This window comes from Malania oleifera, chromosome 7 (assembly GCF_029873635.1).
Source record: "Malania oleifera isolate guangnan ecotype guangnan chromosome 7, ASM2987363v1, whole genome shotgun sequence".
NCBI lineage: Eukaryota > Viridiplantae > Streptophyta > Magnoliopsida > Santalales > Ximeniaceae > Malania > Malania oleifera.
In genome coordinates, this window is record NC_080423.1 from 11,698,972 (window position 1) to 11,726,665 (window position 27,694).

General features: G+C 35.7%; 1 protein-coding gene across 1 annotated transcript; it reads left to right on the top strand.

Annotated features, from left to right (window-relative positions):
* The first annotated feature begins 21,057 nt into the window (after positions 1-21,057).
* LOC131159382 (FCS-Like Zinc finger 5) lies at positions 21,058-23,042 on the top strand. Its single transcript, XM_058114257.1, has 2 exons — positions 21,058-21,814; positions 22,467-23,042. Exons 1-2 carry the CDS (start codon positions 21,486-21,488, stop codon positions 22,684-22,686), a joined length of 549 nt encoding a protein of 182 aa, XP_057970240.1. The 5' UTR covers positions 21,058-21,485; the 3' UTR covers positions 22,687-23,042.
* Positions 23,043-27,694: the final 4,652 nt, after the last annotated feature.

Consider the following 27,694-nt stretch of genomic DNA (forward strand, 5'->3'; position numbering starts at 1 on the left):
TTATTATCATTATTATTAGTATTTTTATTACTATTATTATTATTATTATTATTATTATTATTATTATTATTATTATTTTTCATTAGTGTTATTATTATTACTTTTATTTTTATTTCTATTTATATTGTTTATTATTATTATCATTATTTATTATTTTCATTATTATTGACATTATTTTTAATTATTTATTATTAGTATTTTTACCTTTATTATTACTATTATTATTATTATTATTTTATTTATTTATCTTTGTTATTACTATTATTATTATTATTTTATTATTATTATTTTTATTGTTATCATTATTATTAGTATTTTTTATTATTATTATTATTGATATTATTATTTTTATTATGATCATTATCATTATTTTAGATATTATTTTATTATTATGGTATTATTTTTATTATTATTTCTTTACTATTATTTTGATTATTCTTATTTTTCTTGATTATTATTATTATTATTAGTATTTTTATCTTATTATTATTATTATTATTATTATTATTATTATTTTGCTTACTATTATTATTATCATTATTATTATTTATTTTTGTTATTATTATTTTGTTATCATTTTTAGTATTTTTATTATTATTTTTATTATTATTATTATTATTACTATTACTATTACTATTATGCTATTATTACTATTACTATTATTAATACTATTATCTTATATATTATTAGTGTTGATACTTTACTATTCTTATTATTATTATTTTTATTATTATCATTTATATTATTTATTTTTATTATTACTATTTTTACTACCTTATTATTATTATTATTGATAAGCTAGGGTTTTGGGAGTTTTGTTTTATAAAAAGCCAAGAGAGGCGCTGCAAACAGGGGGGGCGCTGCACACGCACAGCAGCGGGAGGAGGCAGAAAATAAAAAACCCCACCTTGGTTCTTTTGGCTCCCGCAGATTCTCAATCTCCAACCAGCACCGCCAGCCGCCTCTGCTTTTAGCCACCTTCTGAGTCTCCCCTGCTATTGCCGTCAACTTGCTGCCAGCAACTCCAGCCCCCACAGCCTCTCTACACACACCAGCCGAGCCCAGCCTCATCTCCGGCCACCACTTTTGGCAACACTCCACGGCGTCGTTAACTGTCTCTCTCTCTGCTCCATTCCCTGCAACTTCTCGAAACCCCTCTTCTCCACTCACCTGACGAACCAACAAGACGTCGCCGCCGCCGTGGCCACCTGTCCCTAGCCGTGGTCGTCGCCAACACTGCTCGCCGTCGTCTCTGTCTCTGCCGCTGCTGCCGGCACCAGCCCTCTGTTCAGCAGAAGTCTACAGCAGGTCCTCTGCAAAACTCGACAACTCCAGACCACCGTCACGACCACCTACCCAGGCAGCAGCAGCAGCAGCCGAGGCAGCAACCACCACTGCTAGCCTTCTCCCGGCCTCCCTCCGGTACCCCCCACTGTGAGATTCCTGCACACACAACACTCACACACACACACACACACACACACACACACATACCTATACATATATATATATATATATATATATGTATATATATTTATTTATTTTAGTGTTAGTGTTAATATATATGTACATATATATACCTATGTATTTTACATTGATTATATTATCATTGCTGTTCCTATATTATTAGTAGTATTAATATCATTATTTACATTTTATTACATTGTTTGTATTTAATTATTTGTAAAAACTACTATATTATTTGAACATTGTTATTAGTATTGTGATTATCATGTTGATTTTATTAGTATTGATATTCTATTGTTTGTCTATTATTGGCCTGGTTATCATATGGATTATATTAGTATTATACTGTTTGTACATTATTCCTTAAATTGTTATCATATTATAAGAATATTTATGTTATTATCATCTATATTATTATAATTTGTATGTTATTATTATCATCATTGTAATATTAGTATAGTATTATTAAAAAGGCAATGTTTATGTAGCATATTAATTTTTAGGGTTGTACACCAATTTTTGGTTTGATTTATTTCCGCGATTTCCCATTTAGTGGTCTTGTTAAATATTTACATATTAGTGTTAGCTTTTAGACTGTTTCCATAATTTATCTGTTTGCTTACCCTTGTATAGTTACCTCTTGATTTTAGGGCTACTTGGTTTCCATAATTTGATGAGTAGATTGTTTCCTTATTTTTGATAATTTTGTTTCTATATGTATTGATTGTGTGTTCATATTAAGGTAAGTGTCCTATTATAAAAATATGCATATTATTATTATTATTATTATTATTATTATTATTACTATTATTATTATTTTACTAATATTGTTATCATTATCCCTATTGTTATTATTATTATTATTATTATTATTATTATTATTTATTAACCATATTGTTATTATTACTATTAATATTTTTGTTATTATTACTATTATTATCATTATTGTATTATTTATTATTATTATCATCATTACTATTGTTGTTATCACTATGGTATTTATTATTATTACTCCTAATATTAGTATTATTATCACTAGTATTATTTATCAATATTATCATTTCTATCATTATTTATTATCACTATTTTTAGTATTTTCATTATTTGGCCTTATATGCACTATAGCAATGATTTTATAAAATATTTTCTTGATTTATTTCCCTATGATTTTATTGCGGGGGTATGAGCCTTCGGGCTTCACGTACCTTAAGCTCTGAGGGAATATACGTATATATTTATTTATTTATTCATTTTTCATGTGTGTTTATTAATCCATAAAAGGAGTAGTTTAAAGACTTATTAGATTAACTTAGGGATAATTTAAAATTAATTAGGTACCGTTCGTAAGAACGGGCGCGTAGGGGGTGCTCGTACCTTCCCCTCGCGTAACCGAACTCCCGACCCCAACTTTGGTAATGTAGACCGATTCTACCCCTAACAGGGTAGTAATCATGTGTTCTAACCGCACTGAAGGTTAGTGGCGACTCCGACATCCATGTTTTTCCATGAAAATATTAAAATTGGTTTTTATTTCGCCGCCCGGGGCACACGCGCTCCCGGGACGCCGCGACAGCTTGGCGACTCCGCTGGGGATTTAGAGAGTCGAGCCATTAATTAATTAAAAATTATCCCAAGTTTAAATTTAATAAATCTTTTAATTACTCCTTATTTTGTAAATATAGTAATTCATAAATAACCTTGATTAATTGTAAATATTTTACTTCCATAATTTGTAAATAACCAAAATTAATTAAAAAATATTTTGTTTCTTAATTTTGTGAATATTAATTATAGATATTTTATTTCCAAATATTCTGAATAAAGCATATTAATTGTAAGATATTTTGAAAAAGTAAATTAATTATAGATATTTTGTAAACTAATCGTAAATATTTTGTTTCCTTATTTTTGTTTCCAAATTTTTTGTGAATAAACATATTAATTGCATATATTGTGTTTCCTTATCTTTTGAATATATATATTAATTGTAAATATCTTGTTTCCATATTGTTTATAGCATGTGAATAAATGTGGGGATAGTGAGATTAGGTTAAAAATTAAATTCACACACTCTCACGCTCTATACCCGAGCTTTCCTTACTAGGATTAGATAGGAGTGTAATAGCGTTTGTCCCCACGTGGCAGGGCTTGTGGGGACCCGCGAACCACTCCACTCAGTTTAAACTTTGTCCAAACCCCTTTTGGGTGAGGATGGAGGTTAGATTGGGAACCAGTTTTATATAGGGATTAGAGCCTACCCACACGTACTTGTCTATAGTCTTCCCTAACTAGGATAGAGCCATGAAGAACCCTATATATACGTACCTACCCTAGGCTGGGACAGGAGCCACATCCTTCTCCATGTATAGTGTGTTGTATATATGCTGTGAGATACTCTGTATTATACCGTGTATTTGATATCAATTTAGACATGCATCCTACTTTGTCAATATTCTGAAAAAGCCCAATAATGAGACCAAGGTCCATCCTTTCAAAACATGAAGCACTTGGCCCAAGCATTTTACAATATGGGTCGGCCCAACCCTTTTTAAATAACTCGGGCCCAATTTTTTGAGAAATAACAAGTATAGGCCCAACATTTTCCTAAGCAAAAACTCGGCCCGGGCCTGATTTTCAAAAAAAAAAGGGGGGGTTAAACCCAAATTTCAAAAATAGGCTTCGGTCCTATTACCTAGAAATCCGGCCCAACCCTTTTCAAATAACTTGGGCCCAATTCTTTAAAAACAAACCCAGGCCCGACCTTTTCCTAAGTAAAAACTCGGCCCAAGCCTGATTTTCAAAAAGGTTAAAACCCAGATTTCAAAAGTGGGCTTCGGCCCTATTGTCTAAAAATATGGGCTAACTTTTTCTAAGCAATCCAAGCCCAAGTCCTTTTAAAATTAGGGCCTGATCCCATTATGAAATATATTGAAGCCCATATTTTAATATACTTGAGGCCCAAATGCACCCTAAAGTCCACAAGCCCGTATTAAACAAATCCAGTGGGTTGACTAACCTGGGTCAACCCCAACCTCAGATCATAATTTGACCCCTCATAGAATCTGAGGTCCATGGACCATCATCAAGGAAAAGAATGATTGAGAGAAGAATCAAATTGAAATTGTGATTGTCTTAATCTTGAAATCTCTCATTAGTGGGACTTTTCCTAGAATGCTGATAAAGTAGTTAGTTAGGTTACATTGCATCCATGCATTTAGGTATAATTCCACACATAATCATGCACGATAGGTCACATGCATGGTCATATCTCTATTTGTATGTGTAATTGCACTAGTTACATCCATGCACAAACATACATTGCATCCATGCATTCATACATAATTTCACACGTAATCATGCACGATAGGTCACATGCATGTTCATATCTCTATTTGTATGTGTAATTGTACTAGGTACATCCATGCATAAACACCCATTGCATAACATAATCATGCATTCCATGCTCAATTTCATAACCATGTATGCATAATCATCTCCAATGGGTCAATAATCACATTCCAATTTATCTTTAAAGCCATGGTCCAAGGTGATAGAATTGAGATCCAGGATTCCAATATTGAGCAGAGCAAGATGATCTCTCTACAGAGAAAGGACCCATTGCGTGATCATAGTAGGAATGTAATAAACGCCATCGGGTTAGAAGATTGATTGGTATTCAACTTTAGAAGTGAGCTCACATGATACAGAAATGCTGCTTGATCACCTTAGGCTGATAACAAGAGGAATGTCCATGCTTTTTATTTAAATCATTTTGAAATTGAATGAAATAAGAATGCTTTTCAGTCTCATCTCATTTCATCCTCCTTGAATCATCACTTTATGCCAAATTTTTTCTATCTTTGCTTGTATTTTGTGTAAAGTGACATAGGTAATAGTTTTGTTAGTACAAAGGACTTGGAGCCATTAGCTAGTTTTGGAAGTTTATTCAATGGGGCAAAAAAAAAAAAAAAAAAAAAAAAAAAAAAAAGAAAAAAGAAAGAAAAGAAAAAAGGATGATGAAGGAAAAGTCTTTGAAGACCCCCACTTCAAGACATTTTCAAGAGCCTGGTTGAGATATGGATTTCAAAATGATGAAGAGTCATAGGAGAAATATACAGAAAGGACTCATCAAGTTTTGTTCTACATTCGCTTGATAAAATCGATGAAAAAGTCTCTTGTCTTTGTTATCTATGATTGGTGTCTTAAAGGTATGATGATTATGTTCTGATCAAATGAAGGGTGGCTATCTTTGATTGACCAGTTTTCCCATAAAGAACCAAACGATGATTTACCATTTGCTAACCCATTTCGAGCCTGAATGTTAAACCAATCTTTTCTTAAAAGTCAGTTCATCAAAAATTCAACCTGGGTTTGGGTCTTGTAGTGTTTGACAAGTCATTTGAGGCAATGATCATTACCAAAATGATGGCAGGCCATTTTTCTGCTATCCAAAAGAAAGTAAAAGAAGAAATCCCTTGACAACCCTTTTGAGCCTGAAAAATTCATTTCTTGATTAACTCGTCAAAGGATCACACCCCACACTGGGGCAGTTTTAAAAGATCAGTCCTAAATGAAGTTCAAATGAAAATGAAGTTAAGATTTCCTTTATAAAAGGAAAATCAAAAGTTGCGGTAAAAGAAGAAAAAGATAAAAAAGGGGAAAGAGAAAGAAGAGGAAAGGGAAGAAGAAAGAAAAATAAGGGACATGCTACATATGTGATCTTTGACCAAATTACCCTTGACGAAATCAATGATTTTGAGCCTTATTTAACTCTTTTCTTCTTTAACCCATACCCCTAGCCTACATTACAGTCCAAATGAAAGTCCTAACCAGATTGGTATACGTTGTTGTCTCAAATGATTTGTTAGATTCAATGTTGAGTCTAAACTACGTAATGACCTGATCCGGCAAAGGTACGTAGGCAACTTGTTCAAATGACAAGTTCGATCAATACTTCACGAATACTGCACCACTGGGGCAGAAATCTTTATTAAGGGATGGGATTTTTGAGCCTTAGTTTCCTTATTCTTGGTGAAACCTAAATCCTAAGCCTACATTTCGTCCCATGTCTTAAAGTCCACCCTGAGATCGGAATATTGATCAGACTACTTAATGAGATACTAGTTATAATTCAAGATAGGGAATTTGAGACAAGCTTGAAATAAGCGAGAAAGAACCTCTAAGTGGTGATACAGTGGAGAAGTTATGGTGATGAGGCTAAAAAAAAAAAAAAGGAAAAAAAAAAAAAAAAAAAAAGGGTTTTGCCCATTGATATGATTCTCTAAGCTAGCAAAGTTACATTAGTGTCAAAGTACTGGTAAAATTTGTCTCCTGTTTAGCAAGCACAGAAAATCAAGCAAAGTCAAGCAAGTTTGTGCATTCCATCCATATTCCCATTGAGATTGAGTTATCTGATTGCATGCTTATTCATTTAAATTTCAAAGAGATTTTAAAACATTAAGGATGCAATCCAAAGAACGTCCTTGTGGAGAAAATGTAAGATAGACAGGATCAGCTATAAATGCATCTACTAGGGTGGGTGTCATGCCGAGTTTCAAAAGGACACATTCAGGGACATCTATGTCAGTTGGGAATTCAAAAACATAGCTAAGATCAGTGGATGAGGATTGAAATGGGGCAGTTTTTGAGTTTCATTGGAGCAAATTCAAGAGCTTTTAGGATAGAATAAAAGTCAAAAACAGGGTGATGACCGGTGACATGTAAATACTGGGGCAGATTTTGAGCGCCTTATGGAATTTGAAACATGACCAGAATCAACGACAATGTGGAATTTGAAAGCACACCCAAGATCAAAGATTGGGTTGTCGATTACAAGCACGATGGAAGGAGAAGATACTCATGCATTACCATGCATTTCATGCATTTCATGCATTATCATACATTACATGCATTGCATAAGAAAGAAAATACAAAGGGCATCTCATGCAACATGCATACATCCTTGCATTCACATATCATTATGCACACATAGCAACATATCACTGCTTCCTAGCATCTTAGGTAGCAACATGCATACATATAGCAATAGAGCACCATTCATTCATACCTGCTTGGTTGAATAAACTTCTGAATAATCCTTTTACATCCTTGAATAAACCATTCTTGTTCAGATACATTTTGAAACTGGGGCAGCTGACCCCCATGCACAGATTGACAAACTGTGGCAATTGACCCCAAGAAGCAATTGATGCATTGATTGTTGAGTCTCAAAGAGGGTAATCTAAAGACAGCCAAAGAAACTCGAGATTTTGTTCCTAATTGATAATCCCCAGTGGAATAATTCTGAACCTTACACTTGAGGGCATTTTCTAGAAGAATTTTGTGGTCTCGCACCCGATTGATCAACCTCACTAGGGTAACCATTTTTCAAAATACTGACCGTCCAAAAGATCTTAAGACCTGGCACCTGATTGGTCATCCCTAGTGAAGCAATTTTTCGGGACTTAAAACCCATATGAGCTTATTCTTCAAAGAGTCTCGGGATCTTGCACTTGATTGATCATCCTCAGTGGAGCAAATTTTTAGGACTTAGAGCCTTATGCTTGAGGACACTTTCCCAAAAAAATCTTAAGACTTCGTACCCGATTCATCATCCCCCATACAAAGTAGCCATTTCCCTAATCCAAATTGAGTCATCTGCCATGAAATTAGGGCATCAGCCCTCACATCCAAAAATGTTGTTCACGACGAAACCGAGGTGTTGGATCACCTCAAAGCTTTCTTGATTATCTCATTCATGCGAGTAGTTTCATCCAAATTGTTTTGATCATCTTATTCAATCTTATTGACCCTTCGCGGTCCCACCTTATTGACCCATTGCGGTCCATTCTTATTAACCCATCGCGGTCCCACTCTTACTGACCCTTTGCGGTCCACTCTTATTGACCCATCGCGGTCCACTTTTATTGACCCATCGCGGTCCACTCTTATTGGCCCTTCACGGTCCCACTGTTATTGACCCATCGCGGTACCACCTTATTGACCTATCACGGTCCCAACCTTATTGACCTATCACGGTCCCATCTTATTGACCCATTGCGGTCCCACCTTATTGACCTATCACGGTCCTATTCTTATTGACCCATTACGGTACCACCTTATTGACCCATCGCAGTCCCATCTTATTGACCCTTCGCGGTCCCACCTTATTGACCTATCACGGTCCTATTCTTATTGACCCATTGCGGTCCCACCTTATTGACCATTCGCGGTCCTATTCTTATTGACCCATTGCGGTCCCACCTTATTGACCTATCACGGTCCCATTTTATTGACCCATTGCGGTCCCACCTTATTGACCTATCACGGTCCCATCTTATTGACCCATTGCGGTCCCACCTTATTGACCTATCACGGTCCCATTCTTATTGACCCATCGCGGTCCCACCTTATTGACCCTTCGTGGTCCCACCTTATTGACCTATTACGGTCCCATTCTATTGACCCGTTGCGGTCCCACCTTATTGACCCATCGAGGTCCCATCTTATTGACCATTCACGGTCCCACCTTATTGACTCTTCCGTGAACTATAGCTCGGGTTCCTACACCTGGTGCAAGTCGCCCTTCCGTGAACTATAGCTCGGGTTCCTACACCCGGTGCAAGTCATCCTCCGTGAACTATAGCTCGGGTTCCTACACCCGGTGCAAGTCACCTCTCATGAACTATAGCTCGGGTTCCTACACCCGGTGCAAGTCACCTTCCGTGCACTATAGCTCGGGTTCCTACACCCGGTGCAAGTCACCCTTTCGTGAACTATAGCTCGGGTTCCTACACCCGGTGCAAGTCACCTTCCGTGCACTATAGCTCGGGTTCCTACACCCGGTGCAAGTCACCCTTTCGTGAACTATAGCTCGGGTTCCTACACCCGGTGCAAGTCACCCTTCCGTGAACTATAGCTCGGGTTCCTACACCCGGTGCGAGTCACCCATCGTGAACTATAGCTCGGGTTCCTACGCCCGGTGCAAGTCACCCCTCCGTGAACTATAGCTCGGGTTCCTACACCCGGTGCAAGTCACCTCTCATGAACTATAGCTCGGGTTCCTACATCCGGTGCAAGTCACCCTTCCATGAACTATAGCTCGGGTTCCTACACCCGGTGCAAGTCATCCTCCGTGTACTATAGCTCGGGTTCCTACACCCGGTGCAAGTCACCTTCCATGAACTATAGCTCGGGTTCCTACACCCGGTGCAAGTCATCCTCCGTGTACTATAGCTCGGGTTCCTACACCCGGTGCAAGTCACCTTCCGTGCACTATAGCTCGGGTTCCTACACCCGGTGCAAGTCACCCTCCGTGAACTATAGCTCGGGTTCCTACATCCGATGCAAGTCATTCTCATGTGCTCTCAATCATACATGCAAATCAGTTTTCACAAATCATTTTGGTCTCTTTTGTTACATTGGGCCCGGTCCAAAATCAGCGTCTTTTATCTTTGCAGGCTTGTTGCTACAAATAACGTAGGAGAATTCCTACTTTCACTTTGAAGCGACAAAGCCTACAAAGAGGGGCAGCTGTAGACACCCCATTTTTACCCAGACCCAATATATGTATTACTATTATTATTATTATTATTATTATTATTATTATTATTATTGTTATTTTATTATTATTATTATTATTATTTTATTTATTCTTATTATTATTATTATTATTATTTTCTTTATTATTATTATTATTTTTCATTAGTATTATTAATATTACTTTTATTTTTATTTTTTACGTCTATTTTATTATTATTATTATTTATTATTTTCATTATTATTTTTATTATTTTTATTATCATTATTATTAGTATTTTTATTACTATTATTATTATTATTATTATTATTATTATTATTTTTCATTAGTGTTATTATTATTACTTTTATTTTTATTTCTATTTATATTGTTTATTATTATTATCATTATTTATTATTTTCATTATTATTGACATTATTTTTAATTATTATTATTATTAGTATTTTTACCTTTATTATTACTATTATTATTATTATTATTTTATTTATTTATCTTTGTTATTACTATTATTATTATTATTTTATTATTATTATTATTTTTATTGTTATCATTATTATTAGTATTTTTTATTATTATTATTGATATTATTATTTTTATTATGATCATTATCATTATTTTAGATATTATTTTATTATTATGGTATTATTTTTATTATTATTTCTTTACTATTATTTTGATTATTCTTATTTTTCTTGATTATTATTATTATTATTAGTATTTTTATCTTATTATTATTAGTATTATTATTGTTTTATTATTATTTTGCTTACTATTATTATTATCATTATTATTATTTATTTTTGTTATTATTATTTTGTTATCATTTTTAGTATTTTTATTATTATTTTTATTATTATTATTATTATTACTATTACTATTACTATTATGCTATTATTACTATTACTATTATTAATACTATTATCTTATATATTATTAGTGTTGATACTTTACTATTCTTATTATTATTATTTTTATTATTATCATTTATATTATTTATTTTTATTATTACTATTTTTACTACCTTATTATTATTATTATTGATAAGCTAGGGTTTTGGGAGTTTTGTTTTATAAAAAGCCAAGAGAGGCGCTGCAAACAGGGGGGGCGCTGCACACGCACAGCAGCGGGAGGAGGCAGAAAATAAAAAACCCCACCTTGGTTCTTTTGGCTCCCGCAGATTCTCAATCTCCAACCAGCACCGCCAGCCGCCTCTGCTTTTAGCCACCTTCTGAGTCTCCCCTGCTATTGCCGTCAACTTGCTGCCAGCAACTCCAGCCCCCACAGCCTCTCTACACACACCAGCCGAGCCCAGCCTCATCTCCGGCCACCACTTTTGGCAACACTCCACGGCGTCGTTAACTGTCTCTCTCTCTGCTCCATTCCCTGCAACTTCTCGAAACCCCTCTTCTCCACTCACCTGACGAACCAACAAGACGTCGCCGCCGCCGTGGCCACCTGTCCCTAGCCGTGGTCGTCGCCAACACTGCTCGCCGTCGTCTCTGTCTCTGCCGCTGCTGCCGGCACCAGCCCTCTGTTCAGCAGAAGTCTACAGCAGGTCCTCTGCAAAACTCGACAACTCCAGACCACCGTCACGACCACCTACCCAGGCAGCAGCAGCAGCAGCCGAGGCAGCAACCACCACTGCTAGCCTTCTCCCGGCCTCCCTCCGGTACCCCCCACTGTGAGATTCCTGCACACACAACACTCACACACACACACACACACACACACACACATACCTATACATATATATATATATATATATATATGTATATATATTTATTTATTTTAGTGTTAGTGTTAATATATGTACATATATATACCTATGTATTTTACATTGATTATATTATCATTGCTGTTCCTATATTATTAGTAGTATTAATATCATTATTTACATTTTATTACATTGTTTGTATTTAATTATTTGTAAAAACTACTATATTATTTGAACATTGTTATTAGTATTGTGATTATCATGTTGATTTTATTAGTATTGATATTCTATTGTTTGTCTATTATTGGCCTGGTTATCATATGGATTATATTAGTATTATACTGTTTGTACATTATTCCTTAAATTGTTATCATATTATAAGAATATTTATGTTATTATCATCTATATTATTATAATTTGTATGTTATTATTATCATCATTGTAATATTAGTATAGTATTATTAAAAAGGCAATGTTTATGTAGCATATTAATTTTTAGGGTTGTACACCAATTTTTGGTTTGATTTATTTCCGCGATTTCCCATTTAGTGGTCTTGTTAAATATTTACATATTAGTGTTAGCTTTTAGACTGTTTCCATAATTTATCTGTTTGCTTACCCTTGTATAGTTACCTCTTGATTTTAGGGCTACTTGGTTTCCATAATTTGATGAGTAGATTGTTTCCTTATTTTTGATAATTTTGTTTCTATATGTATTGATTGTGTGTTCATATTAAGGTAAGTGTCCTATTATAAAAATATGCATATTATTATTATTATTATTATTATTATTATTACTATTATTATTATTTTACTAATATTGTTATCATTATCCCTATTGTTATTATTATTATTATTATTATTATTATTATTATTATTATTTATTAACCATATTGTTATTATTACTATTAATATTTTTGTTATTATTACTATTATTATCATTATTGTATTATTTATTATTATTATCATCATTACTATTGTTGTTATCACTATGGTATTTATTATTATTACTCCTAATATTAGTATTATTATCACTAGTATTATTTATCAATATTATCATTTCTATCATTATTTATTATCACTATTTTTAGTATTTTCATTATTTGGCCTTATATGCACTATAGCAATGATTTTATAAAATATTTTCTTGATTTATTTCCCTATGATTTTATTGCGGGGGTATGAGCCTTCGGGCTTCACGTACCTTAAGCTCTGAGGGAATATACGTATATATTTATTTATTTATTCATTTTTCATGTGTGTTTATTAATCCATAAAAGGAGTAGTTTAAAGACTTATTAGATTAACTTAGGGATAATTTAAAATTAATTAGGTACCGTTCGTAAGAACGGGCGCGTAGGGGGTGCTCGTACCTTCCCCTCGCGTAACCGAACTCCCGACCCCAACTTTGGTAATGTAGACCGATTCTACCCCTAACAGGGTAGTAATCATGTGTTCTAACCGCACTGAAGGTTAGTGGCGACTCCGACATCCATGTTTTTCCATGAAAATATTAAAATTGGTTTTTATTTCGCCGCCCGGGGCACACGCGCTCCCGGGACGCCGCGACAAGTGACATTCAGAGGGGTGTTGCAGCTCAGAGTCAGAGGAAGAGGCCTGCGCCTCAGGGTTTTCAGGCTAGCTCCAGTAGGGGTCCATGGAGAGGTGGTCGCGATAGGGGTGACCAAAGGCAGATGACAAAACCTCATGGGAACCAGGGTACACAGACTTACCCGGTGTGTCAGACATGCGAGAGACATCATTTAAGAGAGTGTCGGGTAGGCAAGGGAGTGTGTTATCATTGCGGGAGACCCGATCACATGATGCGAGAGTGCCCAGGTCAGCAGGACCAGGTCCCAGCTGCCAGGCTTTATCAAGGAAGATATCAGGCGCCTCAGGGTGGCCAGCAGAGGAATGTGGCCCCATCGTGGGTATATGCTCTGACGCCAAGAGATGCAGAGGCTGCTACGGATGTGGTGACAGGTACATTTACTGTTCTATCATACCCAGTTATTGTTCTTTTTGACTCGGGTGCTACTTATTCTTTCATTTCTACATCTTATGTTAAATTATCTGAAAGTGAGACCCACTCATTAGATATAGTACTGTCGGTAGCTACACTATCAGGGTCAGTGATCAAATGTCAGAGGGTACTTAGAGGCTATCCGATAGAAATTCAGGAAAAAGTATTACCAGCAGATCTTGTTGTGTTTGATATGTGTGGGTTCGATATAATACTGGGTATGGACTGGTTAGCTGCCAATCACTCTAGCATTGATTGCTTCCAGAAAGAAGTAATTTTCAGACCTCCTAGAGAGTAGGAATTCAAATTCGTTGGTTCACGGGTACGTGCTCCAACACAGCTAGTGTCCGCTATGCAGGCAGATAAATTACTCCTTGATGGAGGTCAGGGATTAATAGCATTTGTAAAAGAAACATCTGAGAATGAATTGAAGATTGACAGCACCCCAGTGGTACGGGAATTTCTAGATGTTTTTCCAAAGGAGCTGCCAGGGTTGCCTCTTGTGCGCGAGGTAGATTTTCCTATAGATTTACCTCTAGGGACTGCGCTGCTCTCTAAGGTCCCGTATCGTATGGCTCTAGCTATATTAGGAGAATTAAAGGAGCAGTAGTAGGAATTGTTGAACAAGGGGTTTATACGACCCAGTGCATCACCATGAGGAGCTCCAGTGTTGTTCGTAAAGAAGAAAGACGGGTCCATGAGGATGTACATTGATTACAGGGAGATAAATAAAGTTACTATCAAGAATAAATATCCTCTACCCCGTATAGAAGATTTGTTTGATCAGTTCCAGGGTACACGGGTATATTCCAAGATTTACCTTAAATCCGGATATCATCAAGTGAGGGTAAAAGTAGAGGACGTTGCGCAGAAAGCCTTCAGGACTAGGTACGGAGACTATGAATTTCTCGTTATCCCTTTTGGTCTGACGAATGCCCCGGTTGTGTTCATGGACTTGATGAATAGAGTTTTTCACTAGTATCTAGATCAGTTTGTGGTAGTTTTCATTGATGATATACTGGTGTACTCGAGGAGTTTCAAGGAGCACGAGGTACATTTGAGGCAGGTATCGCAGACTCTCAAGGAGGAGAAGCTTTATGCTAAGTTTAGCAAGTGTGAGTTCTGGTTAGAGAGGCTGGCATTTTTAGGCCATGTGATCTCAGGGGACCGTATTTCAGTGGATCCTAGATAGATTGATGCAGTGGTAGATTGGGCTAGGCTGAGAAATGTGCAGGAAGTTAGGAGTTTCTTAGGACTGGTAGGTTATTACTGTCGTTTTGTTGAGGGATTTTTAGCCTTGTCAGGTCCTCTCACACGGTTGACTAGGAAAAATGCCAGATTTGTGTGGGATGAAGAGTGCAAGCAGAGCTTCTAGGAACTAAAGCAGCGGATCGTCATTGCACCAGTTCTTACGATTCCATCGGGAGGCGATGGTTATGTTATCTACAGTGACGCATCCTTAAAAGGGCTCGGTTGTGTGCTGATGCAGCATGGTAGGGTGGTGGCATATGCATCAAGGTAGTTGAAAGAATATGAGAAGAACTACCCTACCCACAATCTGGAGTTGGCTGCAGTTGTACATGCACTGAAGAACTAGAGGCATTATCTTTACGGTGAGAGGTGTGAGATATTTTCTGATCATAAGAGCCTTAAGTATTTCTTTACACAGAAAGAATTGAATATGCGGCAGAGGAGGTGGTTGGAACTCATCAAGGATTACCACTGCACGATCAGTTACCACCCAGGTAAAGCAATTGTGGTAGCCGATGCGTTGAGTCATAAGTCAGGAGATACAACACAGTTAGCAGCAGTAGTTCAACGTCCGATTCAGATAGACTTAGAAAGACTTGGTATGGAGTTAGTGGAGGATGATTCTCGGGCACTTATTACCAGTTTGGTTGTATAGCCCACATTGTATGAGAAGATTAAAGCTGCTCAGAGAAATGATCCAGAGTTAGTAAAGGTGTTTGTTAGAGTATAGGATGGCCAGGGGGAGGAGTTCAGTATTTCCGATGATGGGGCTTTGAGATTTCGCACCAGATTGTGTGTGCCTGAAGATGATAGCATCAAGATGACGATTCTAGAGGAGGCACACAAGTCTCTATACACGGTTCATCTTGGAAGTACGAAAAGGTATAGAGATCTGCGAGATTATTTCTGGTGGAGTGGTATGAAGAGGGAGATAGTAGAGTTTGTGCAGCAATGTTTGACATGCTAGTAGGTTAAAGCTGAGCACCATAGGCCGGCTGGTTAGTTGCAGCCACTTTTCATTCTCGAGTGGAAGTGGGATCACATATCCATGGATTTTGTTACTAGACTGCTGCCAACGTTGCATGGTCAGAATGCCATATGGGTGATAGTTGATAGATTGACGAAGATAGCGCATTTTCTGCCTATAAAGGTCAGCTACCCTATGAACAGGTTAGCAGAGATTTACATACAGGAGATTGTTCAATCCCATGGAGTGTCGGTATCCATAGTCTCGGACCGTGATCCACGTTTTACATCATGGTTCTGGAGGAGTTTGCAGGAGGCACTAGGGAGCCAGCACATCTTCCCACCCTTAGACCGATGGTCAGACAGAGAGAACCATCCAAGTATTGGAAGATATGCTTCGTGCTTGTGTGCTAAACTTTGGAGGTAGTTAGATTCAGTTTTTTCCGTTAGTTGAATTTGCTTATAATAATAGTTATCAGGCTAGCATCGGCATGACACCCTATGAAGCATTATATGATAGGAGATGTAGATCTCCCCTTTTCTGGGATAAAGTAGGCGAAAGACGAGTTTTGGGCCCAAAGATAATTCAGCAAGCATGTGATAAAGTCTAACTTATTCGAGATAGGATCGGTGCAGCACAGAGTCGGCAGAAAAGTTATGTAGATACTCCCCGCTAGGAATTGGAATTCGGAGTAGGTGATCACATTTTTTTAAAATAGCTCCTTTGAAAGGAGTTATGAGGTTTGGGAAGAAGGGCAAGTTGAGCCCTAGGTATATTGGCCCTTTTGAGATACTTGAGAGAATAGGGTCAGTTGCCTACAGGCTAGCTTTACCGCCAACTTTGACTCGTATTCATGACGTTTTTCATGTTGCCATGTTACGGAAATACGTCCCAGAACCATCCCACATCATTAGTTATGTAGAGGTAGAGCTTAAGGATTCATTGGCATATGAAGAAGTACCAGTACAGATTTTGGACAGAAAGGTCCAGACTTTACGCACTAAAGAAATACAGTTACTTAAAGTTTTGTGGAGGAATCATGCTATAGAGGAAGCTTCTTGGGAACTCGAGGAGCAGATTAGACAAAGATATCCACAGTTGTTCCAAGAGGAATAGAGGTATACAGGTAAAGTATAATAGTTAGATAAGTTTCTTTTGCAGGTACATGTATTGATCTTGGATAGTAGATAGTTTTTACTTTTATACGTGTAATTTCCTAAAACCACTCATGTAACCATGGTATTCCTCCGCCATAAGTGAGGGCAAGTAATAAAATAAGTAAACCCTTGTCTTTATGGAATGCTGGAAGTATAGATAGAGATTCAGATAATAAATTTCGAGGACGAAATTTTATAAGGAGGGAAGAATGTAGTAACTCGGAAAATAATAGAATTTAAATAAAGAGGGAGAGAAAATAGAAACAGAAATAGAAGGAGGCCGTAGACTTCGACGACATTGCATTTTGGAGAATAAAAATAATTTCAGGAAATTGCCTAGCATCGTTGACGAACAAAGGGTCCCGTCGACGAAGGTCTTCAGAATTTCGTCAACAAACACAGGGCTTCATCGACGAGAAAATATCGAGAGAGGTTTCCGACTGTTCTGAATTTCGTCGACGAATACAGGGCTTCGTCGACGAATTTTATGAAAGACTCGTTGACGAGGTGATATGTCTTGTCGATAAATCTGGTGGTATAAAAGGAGGGAAACCGGGATATTTTGTCATTTTCACCGCGCCTCTCTCTCTCTCTCTCTCTCTCTCTCTCTCTCTATGTTTCCCTCTCCCTTCTCTCTTCGATTTCAGCCCCACTAGTCGCCGGATCGACGATCTGAAGTTACCACGACACTCTTGGCGGAGATCTCTACAAATCTGCCGGAACGGATTATCAGGAAAACAGAGTTGGATTTCATCCCAAATTCAGGGTAAGGTCTTTTAGTCCATTTTTGGCCTTATGATAGTTATAGAAAATGATGTAGACGGAAAAATACTAATATTATGTTCTGGCGAATATTGTTTTCAAGGTGTTTTGTAGGAGGCCCTGCGGGTGTTAGGCTAGTATTTCGTAGGGGCTTTCTAGTAGTCAGATAAGGGAAATATGCTATGCTAGACATTTCTTAAAATATGATACAGTTTATTTAATTATGAAAATTATGTATTTAGTATGGCGTGGCTTGTGAATATGTATATGATACGGGGATATGTTTTACGAATTTAGTTTCATGATTTTATGAATTTCAGTATTATGATTATGCGAATTTCAATACCATGATTTTATGGATTTTAGTATCATGATTATACGGATCTCAGTACCATGATTACAAGAATTTTAGTATTATGATCATGCAGCTTCAGTATTATGATTATTCAGTTCTCAGTATTACGTATGAATTACAGTTAGAGTTTATACAACATCATGATTATTTCAGTACTTCAGAATCATGACAAATCAGATATATATATATATATATATATATAGAAATATATTATATGATATCAGATCCTATTGGACTTGCAGCTACAGAGCACGGTACCTTTGCTACAGATACTATATTACTTATTTAGTGCAACCATCTATTCAGATAATACGTGGTAAGGTCGACCACCTAGGCCCTTGAAGAGGTTAGGCTCCCCATCCAGATATGGGTTGAGGTGGGCAAGTTGACTGAGAGAGTTTAGTGATTTATTCTTGGTTAGCTAGCTAAGGTAAATTCAGCCTACAGGCTGCACAATCTTGTCATGAGGGGGGCAAGTCATGACACACAAATAGCCACAGGGAACAGTTTCAGTTACTATTACATACGTACGGATTTACAGTAACATGGACTATACTTATGTACACTAGAAGTATTTGAATTATGACCATAATATTGTCATGTTAAGCAATAGGAAAAAGGGGTGGTGTATTCTATTATTTGTACTGTACTTTTGTACTTAGTTATTCATGTGTATATGAAAACAGATTTCATGATATATATAGTAGCTCATTTGCCACACACTAGCAATAGCATATTTCTCCTTACTGAGCTTTGGCTCATCCCAGTATTGATATATTTTTCAGGTGATCCAGGTAGGCGAGCAGACCAAGCTCGCAAATAGAGGGGCTTCAGTAGTGCCCTGCCAGAGAGTGGGTTTGTTTTTGGGAGTGTTTTTACACATCCCAATATAGTTGAGGGAATTTTTGAGAAAACAGATATATGTGTATATTTTGGGGAAAACATGGTAGCACTCTGGTATTGATATTGTATGATATGGACATGTTTATTCAGTTTATGCTTTTCGCTGCTTAGGTTTATGATTGGGTTTTTCCCCAGTATGGTATCAGAGCATGTAAAATATTATAGTATGGACAAAAAAAAAAAAAAAAACCCATTTAATTAAGCAGGTCATTACAGAAGGCTTATTTATGAGGCCCCCTAGAAAAACTAGAAACTTACTCAAAGAAAAATTAATCTCAATCAAAACGAGCAAGTGAGAGTTAAAGCTTGATGAGATGAACACAAGAGCACTCTTACTAAGTGGTATTTGTAATATAGATGAGTAAGAATGAGAGTATGAAACTTGAATATGAAAAATAAGCTTTTTGAAATTCAGAAGATATTTGCTAATTATGTTTTCTAATCTCATATTAATTTTTGCAAATGAGGGGGTATATATAGGCTTCCCCGGAATTATAATCGTTCATGACATATTAGTCATTTTAGAAAAAAGTTTAAGTGAGGTTAATAAAAATAACAACATTTATAATCTCGGTAAAATTCGCCAACCTGAGAGTACCAATCGATCATACTTAAGGTTCGGTTGATCGAGTGTCTGAGTTCGGTCAACCGGGAGTATTTTGAACTATAAAGATGGTCGATCGTACTTGAGGGTTTCAAAGGCGATTTTCCAAATCTGTGTGGTTCGGTCGACTAGATCATTTTGAACTAGGAGGTTCAGTCAATCGGGAGGTTGGGCTTCTCCCGAGGATGTTCGGTTGACCAGAGCATTGGAGTTCATCTTTTGGTCGGTCAAACGAAGGGTCAACTTTTGACCTTAGGGAGGTTCGATCGACCAACCTATATAAGCTTGGTTGGGTTCGATTGACTAAACATGCCTATTTTGGGCATTTCGATCATTTTCTCTTTATAATGTTGTCTCTATTCATATGATGATTATGTTCAAGACAATGGAGGGACATTTTTATGCAATATTTAGGGTTCTAAAGACAATCAATGGTTTTCGTGAGATAACTCCAAAAATCTGGAGTTAATCAACGTTAGGTTGACCGAAGAGGATCCTTAAGGTCATTCAATAATCCTTTGAGCTTATCTACCTTATCATGCATGTAATGCATTGATTATTACAGACCATTTCCTATTTAATATTACAGACTCTTATAAAAAAATAATTAAATTACAACAAATAAATGTTCTGGGTTTTTATCTTTTTTCAAGTCCATGGACGTACACCATATGATACTTTCAATTAATTCTGCACACAAACTCATCAACTATTAAATACAAAGAGTATTTGTCATTATCAAAACCGGGTATGACCCATAGGGTCAATAGAATAAACTATAATTTTTGCTATTTTTTAAAAATAAAAAATGAGAAATTAAACTTTTAAAATATTCTTACTTATTTACTTTTCAACTATTATTGATTTGTAAAATTTTTACATTATTATTTACTTTATGAGAATAATATGTTTTTGTATAAAGTATTAAATTTGTTCATTATAACTAAATTTTTATAATAAAAACAATCATTCTAATTAACAATCTAATTACTTCATATTCACTTTACAAATTAAACATCGAATAGATTTTGCAAACTTAAAGTTTAGAATTTAAATTTAAATTTATAAGTTGGTGTGAAAATAATTTCTTACAAAGATGTAAGGTAAGACTAAGTACTATAAACCCATTGTTGGTCCGCCCTTTTTCTGGACCCCACATATGCTAAAGTTTTGTACATCAGGCTACTTTTTTTAATATTTAAATAAAATATAATTAACATAATTATAATTTATTTTTTAAAATTCATATAAATCTAAGTCTAAAAACACCAAATGCATACTTTCAAACACAAACTATAGGTTGGAATCTTTGAGAGGGAGGACTTTGTCCCATCGACCTCCAGACTTAATCATCAAAAATTGATCAAAGGTTGAAAAATCATTCATACTTTCTTTGGATGTCATCACTCTCCACTAACCCATACCTACACAATACATATAATAATTATAAATCATGCAGCATTTGCACATACAAAAATAATAATAATATAAAAGAAACTTTAACAAAACAGTGACAAAAAATAATTAAAGAAGGCTGACATCATCAACATCTCTTCACTTCAACATGGTACTGCCGCAATGGACGGCCCAGATCGATTCTCCCTTCCCTCATCTCCCACTCCGCTAATTTATCTTCATCATCTTCCTCGTCTCTCCCACCTTCCATTCTCACTCTCTCTTCAGTGCTCAGGCTGAGAGCCCACTGACAGATCTGCTGATTGCTTCTGATACATACTGTGATCGATGTTGCTGGGAAAGCGTCCTCGTCCTCCCAATCTGCTTCAGAGGACGAGGAGCATGACGGGGATCTCCGTCGACGTGGGCGAAGTGGAAGCTCCGGCGCCGGCCGATCACCAGAAACCCATCGGATATTTGGAAGAGAAGGGGGGCCCGGAAATACTTGGACAGCAGCGATTAGTGTTGGGGATGGTGTCACCCAGAAACCCCAGAGTGAGGAGCTCCGATGATCTTCATCTTCGTCATGGTTTGTTGGAGACGACGGCTCATTTCTTGAGGACGTGTGGCCGCTGTAAACGCCGGCTGGCGCCTGGCCGTGATATCTACATGTATAGGTATCTCTCTCTCTCTCTCTCTCTCTCTCTCTCTCTCTCTCTCTCTCTCTCTCTCTCTCTCTCTCTCTCGTCTTCATGTATAATTATATATATATATATATATATATATATATATATATTAAATCTCTAAATATTGGGTTTGTTAATTTCTGAATTTTGTTTTGAAAAATGGAGGTGTAAATATTTTTGGGTGGTGGTAAATTGAAGATTACTTCCGGGACACCTAGTTTAATAAGTTTTGATATTTGAAGTAGAGATGAATGGAACTGGAGACGTCTGAATTGACAATTCGTCTTTACCACTACCTTATGACAACGGCTGAAAAATGAATGGTTATTTTTGGGAAATCTAGCTTAGTAAATTTTGATATTTGAAAATGAGAGGAATCGGACTAGAGATGTCTGAGTCGACAATTCGTTTTAGAACTCCTCTTACGTTATGACGAGTGAAAAATGGATGATTATTTTCGGGACACCTAGTGTAGTAAATTCCAATGTTTGCTACGAGAGGAATCGAACTCGAGAGGTTCGAGTTGACAATTAACTAAATATGAAGGGTGAACAATGGATATCTATATATAGGAGTAATGAATTAATTATGGGTTATTTTGGGTACTGATCAAAATGAAATGAAATGGAAATTGTATGGACAGGGGAGACACAGCCTTCTGCAGCGTGGAGTGCAGAGAAGAACAGATGAAGGAAGACGAGAGAAAAGAGAAAAGCAGCAGCAGCTGCGTCGCCTCAAAAAAAGATCATCGTCATCATCATCAGCATCAACGCGCAGAGTTAGCGCCCGCGGCTCATGCCACCTCTCACTCCAAAACTTCCAGCAGTACTACTGGTAAAGGCGAGACGGTGGCCGCCGCCTGAAAATTCATCGGCTGTGTGCGGTGTCGGATGCATATGATCGACAGAAATTAGGGGAGAGATTAGAAACATGCACGCAGATCAGATCAGATCAGATGTGATGAGATGAGATGACCGCGTTAATTAATTGCCCCCATATATATTTTATGCATAATTATATATGCTCGACTGTTAATTAATTAATTAAGTCATGGTACTGTTAATTAATTAATGTGTGAAAATTATTGTGGAAAAGATCGATTGGGGGTGGGCTGCAAATACTGATCTTAAGATCAATTGCTTAATTTCATGAACAAGATTTCCATCATGTTAGTTTGAACCTACACTATCTGAATCATGCGAGTTCTAATTTCCTCGTCCTAATTGGCTTTTATTATATGTACTTTCTCTTCTCCTCCCCGCTAATTTGCCCTTCATTCACTTTATGCATGCTCGATCTGCATCATTAACGTTATATAAATATATATATATATATATATATATATTATTTATAATTAGGATCTAGCTTAGTTTTGGCCTCAAATTCATTCCATGAATTTAAATTTATATAGGTTTGCACAAAATTAAATGAAAACCAAATCTATATTAATGTTGAATTTTGAGAAAGACCTTGTGTGAATTTTTTTGAGCCAAATATAATATAAATTTTATTAAATTTGTTTAAAAATTAAAATGAATTTAAATTTAAGATTTGAAATTCATATTTTTAGATGCAGTGTAAGTTAAATTTAAATTCACATATATTTTAAAATTTAAAACTTGAATTAGACAAAACTTCGATCAAGTTTCTCTTTACGTAGTTTTGTATACATATAGGTTGCATTTGGGAACATGGATCTCAGATCTTAGATTTGGATTTGGATGAATTTGGATAATTTAATATAATTTAATATTATATTTTACACAAATTCTATTCAAATCTAAATCTAAAATCTCTCCAAACGTAGCAACACAATTAAAAATTTACATTTCCCTCTCTCCTACACTTTTACTCCATCTTACACATTAAATATACAAGTATATGGTGTGACATTAATTGAGCCATTAAAAAACAATACACACGGACGGTATCGATTTTTATGATTTATAGGAGCAATAATTAATTCTAGTGGATCTATTTCTAGATGGTCAGAGTACTCTACATCTGAGGGTTCAAATTGTTAACTTCCATCATTAAAGGAAGAGAGAGAGAGAGAGAGAGAGAGAGAGAGAGAGAGAGAGAGAGAGAGAGAGGGTTTACCTAAAACATTATTCACATCAGTATTGTTGGTCACATCCTAAATAGTATTGTAACGATCTCCTATTTCTTCTCCAGTTCTGATTTATTTTTTTTTATACTATAAAATTTATAATGCTCTAATATCAAATTAAATTAAACCCAACCATAAACTTAAACAGCGAAAAGTGGAATCCATATAAATACAATCAAGAAAATATACAATATCAGAGTGCTAAAATGTGTTCCCAAAATATACATATATGACTGCTTTCCAAAATACCCTAAATTGGGTTATGACTATAAATAAATACTCTAAAAAATACTCACTCTACTGACAGGACAGTAACGAGGCCCCTCTATCTGCGAGCTTGATCTGCTCGCCTACCTGGATCACCTGAAAAATATTAAAGTAATGGGATGAGATGACGCTCAGTAAGATGAAATATGTTATTACTAGTGTGTGGTAAATGAGTTACAATACTTTAAAGATCTCTTTCTAAATAATCATGTATAACTAAATATGAGAATATACATACAAATAACATATATAACCACCACCTGTACCCATGTTGCTTAACATATATGTTTTTATAAGTTTTCCATTCATAATACTTCTACTATATATAAGTACCCCCCATTGTTACTATAAAACTGTATATACATCTAATAGCTGAAAACTTCTCTGTAGATAATTGTATGTCATGATTTAACCTCTCATGAAAGGGTTGTGCGGCTTGTAGGCGAGATCTACTGTAGCTGGCTGACTAGGATAAATCACTATATTCCATAGTCTGATTAGCCCTCCTCAACCCATATCTGATGGGGAGCTTGTCCACTCATGGGCTCTATACGATCGACTTTCATACCACGTATTATCTGAATAGGTGGTTGCACTCTATACTGTATGTAGCAACGGTATTGTACTCTGTAAACTGTATGGTCCAAAAGGGTCTGATACTATATAGTACAGTTCTATATACAACTATCTATTTTACCATGATTCTATAATGACTGTATAAATCATGACACTATGATAAATTGTATCTGTATCAATTATATTTCTGAAATGAACTGTAAAACTGTATGTCATGGTACTATAAGCTGTATTTGTATCAACTGTATAATCATGGTATTCTGTAATTACTATAAAATATATTCTCTATCTATATATTTTATAAAATATAATCCTCAAAATACTGTAAAAACACGTTTCTGTACTATATCCATATTCTCATGCCACACAGTAATTTAAAACTTTTTAAACGCATTTGATAAACTGTATAAATTCTTACTGTGAAATAATAATATAGTAAAAACATATAATTCATACTAAAATCATACTAAAACTTTCTAGCATAGTATATTTCCCTTACCTGATTTCTGTTAAAATCCTTCTACTGTGACAGGTCCCACACCCGCAGGGTACTCCACTTAACACCCTGAAAACCATAAATTTCAGAACAAAACATCATTATTTCTACGTTTTCTACACTTCCTATAATAGCCGAAAAGCCTAATTTCGAATAAAAGACCTTACGCTAAATCTGGGATAAAATCCAACTTTGTCCCCCCGACGATTTTCTCTAGCAGACTTGAAGAGAATTTCCCCAGGAGCGTCGTGGTGGCCTCAGATCGTTGATCAGGTGAACGACAGGGCTGAAATCAAAGAGATGGAGGTGGAGCCGTAGGAGAGAGAGAGAGAGAGAGAGAGAGAGAGTGAATTTTGTTGAAAATTTATGCATTTGACCTGGTTTTAGGCTATTTATACTGTGAAATTCATCGACGAGTCACGTCACCTCATCGAAGATTCCTGTAGAAAGTTCACCGACGAATCTGCACCCTCGTCAACAAATTTTAGATTTCCCTAAAATCCTCTCTTGGTATCTTCTCGTTGATCAGATGGGACCTTGTCGACGAGATCCTGAAGAACACTCGTCGTCGAAACCCCTTTTTCGTCGATGAAGTCGGTTGCCTCCTTCTATTTCTGTTTCCATTTTCCTTCCTCTTATTATTTAAATACCATTATTCCTCAGGTCGTTACAAATATAGACTCCAGTTATGAGTTAATTAAGTTGTAATTAAAATGTGAATTTAGAGTTTTTGTACTATATGAAGGATTTAAATAACATTCTCATAATCAAGTAGACCCTTTCATTTGATGCACTGTTAGACTTTTGATCTGCCCATAATTAAGTAGTATCATGGTGAAGATCACAATTATTTCTAGCGACAAGGGGCAATGGTTGAGGGATGACTTTTAGCTAAATTGTAATGTCAATCAATTCATGGAATAAATGACATAGGGCATTTCTCAATTCGAAATTGAAAAGGTGGGGTATAAAAGGAGGGATAGAGAGGGACATAAATGAGAGATGAGTTATCTGTTGTTGTGTAGTGTAAGTTAGTGCGATCGATAAAAAAAATTCTTAATTAAAAGCAACACTTGAATAGTCATATGATATAACAAAAAACACATACTTTTCATAATTCAAATTCCAAATCAAAAAGATAAGAAGATAAAATTATAATTTACTCCTTTTTGTGTAAAAGATATTAAAAGATATAAACTTCTCTTGAGTTTTGTGAGAAAAATATGAACTAACAATTCAAAAATTTGGAGACCTTCCTTTAGCATTTTCCTTTTTTGAGAGTACCATAGAAAATAATGAAGTATACGAAGAACAAAATATTAAATGATCAACAAGAAGTAATGTTTCTAAACTAACCGGAGGCGTTGTCAATTTCATCAATGGATCTACTGAAGAACTTTGCCAATTGATTAATTTGCACAATACATGGTTGACTTTCCTAACAGAATATTTTTCGGGATATCTTATGTTCACAGTAAGATTCCATAATGAATGTGTTGAAGATGAGTGATAGTTAATAAGAAGAAGGGCTTTAAGAGAATCAACTTCAAAAATGACTTTAAGAAATGCCTTCAATATTTGTGGTTGTTCCAACAAATCATTAATAAACCCATTTTCCAATCTCCAACATGGTTTTAAATAAACTCCCCTTGGCATTTGATTTTAGGGCAATAGGCAATTATACCAACTCCATTAGTTTATTATTAAATAGTTAAGTAGCGAAAGATATTAACTTTTTCTAGTATTTTCTAAAAAGACGTAAACATTCACCATTAATGTTTAAAAAGTTATGTTGGTCCAGTATTTGACTTTAAGAATACATATACTAGCTAGTTGATGCCCCCTTGATCCATTAGTTTACAAAATTTGAATTATGTATAAAAGTTGGTCATTTTGTCCTTGTCATGCCCATCACATTCAAATCAAAATTTTGAGTCACCATCCAATGTCCGATGTATTTAATTTTTTATATGCACGAAAACGCGGTATACCATGTCATGACATGGTAATGATTACATAATTAGAACCAAATAATATGCATGATGGAAACGTAATTTGCATATACATTAGTGCCATGAATAGATTTTTGACTTTGTTCATAATAAATAGTAATTGATTATGGAATGTATGTGGTTTGGAAAAACACATTACCTTTTTTATTTTGCTCAAAAGTCAAAATTATTAGGACCAGAGGAGTCCTTATGCAAGTTTACTCAACCGTGGGATAGACAACGAAACCATGGGGAGTTCACTCATCTATAGGCATCCATAGTATCCACACCTCCTCTTCTATGAGATCAACATTCAAATAAACGCATGCATGATTATTCAAGCTCAACTCGTACTATCGATTTTGATACCCATTAGTAATTAGGACCAGAGGATTCCTTATAAGATGACTTAATATACATAGTTGACAACC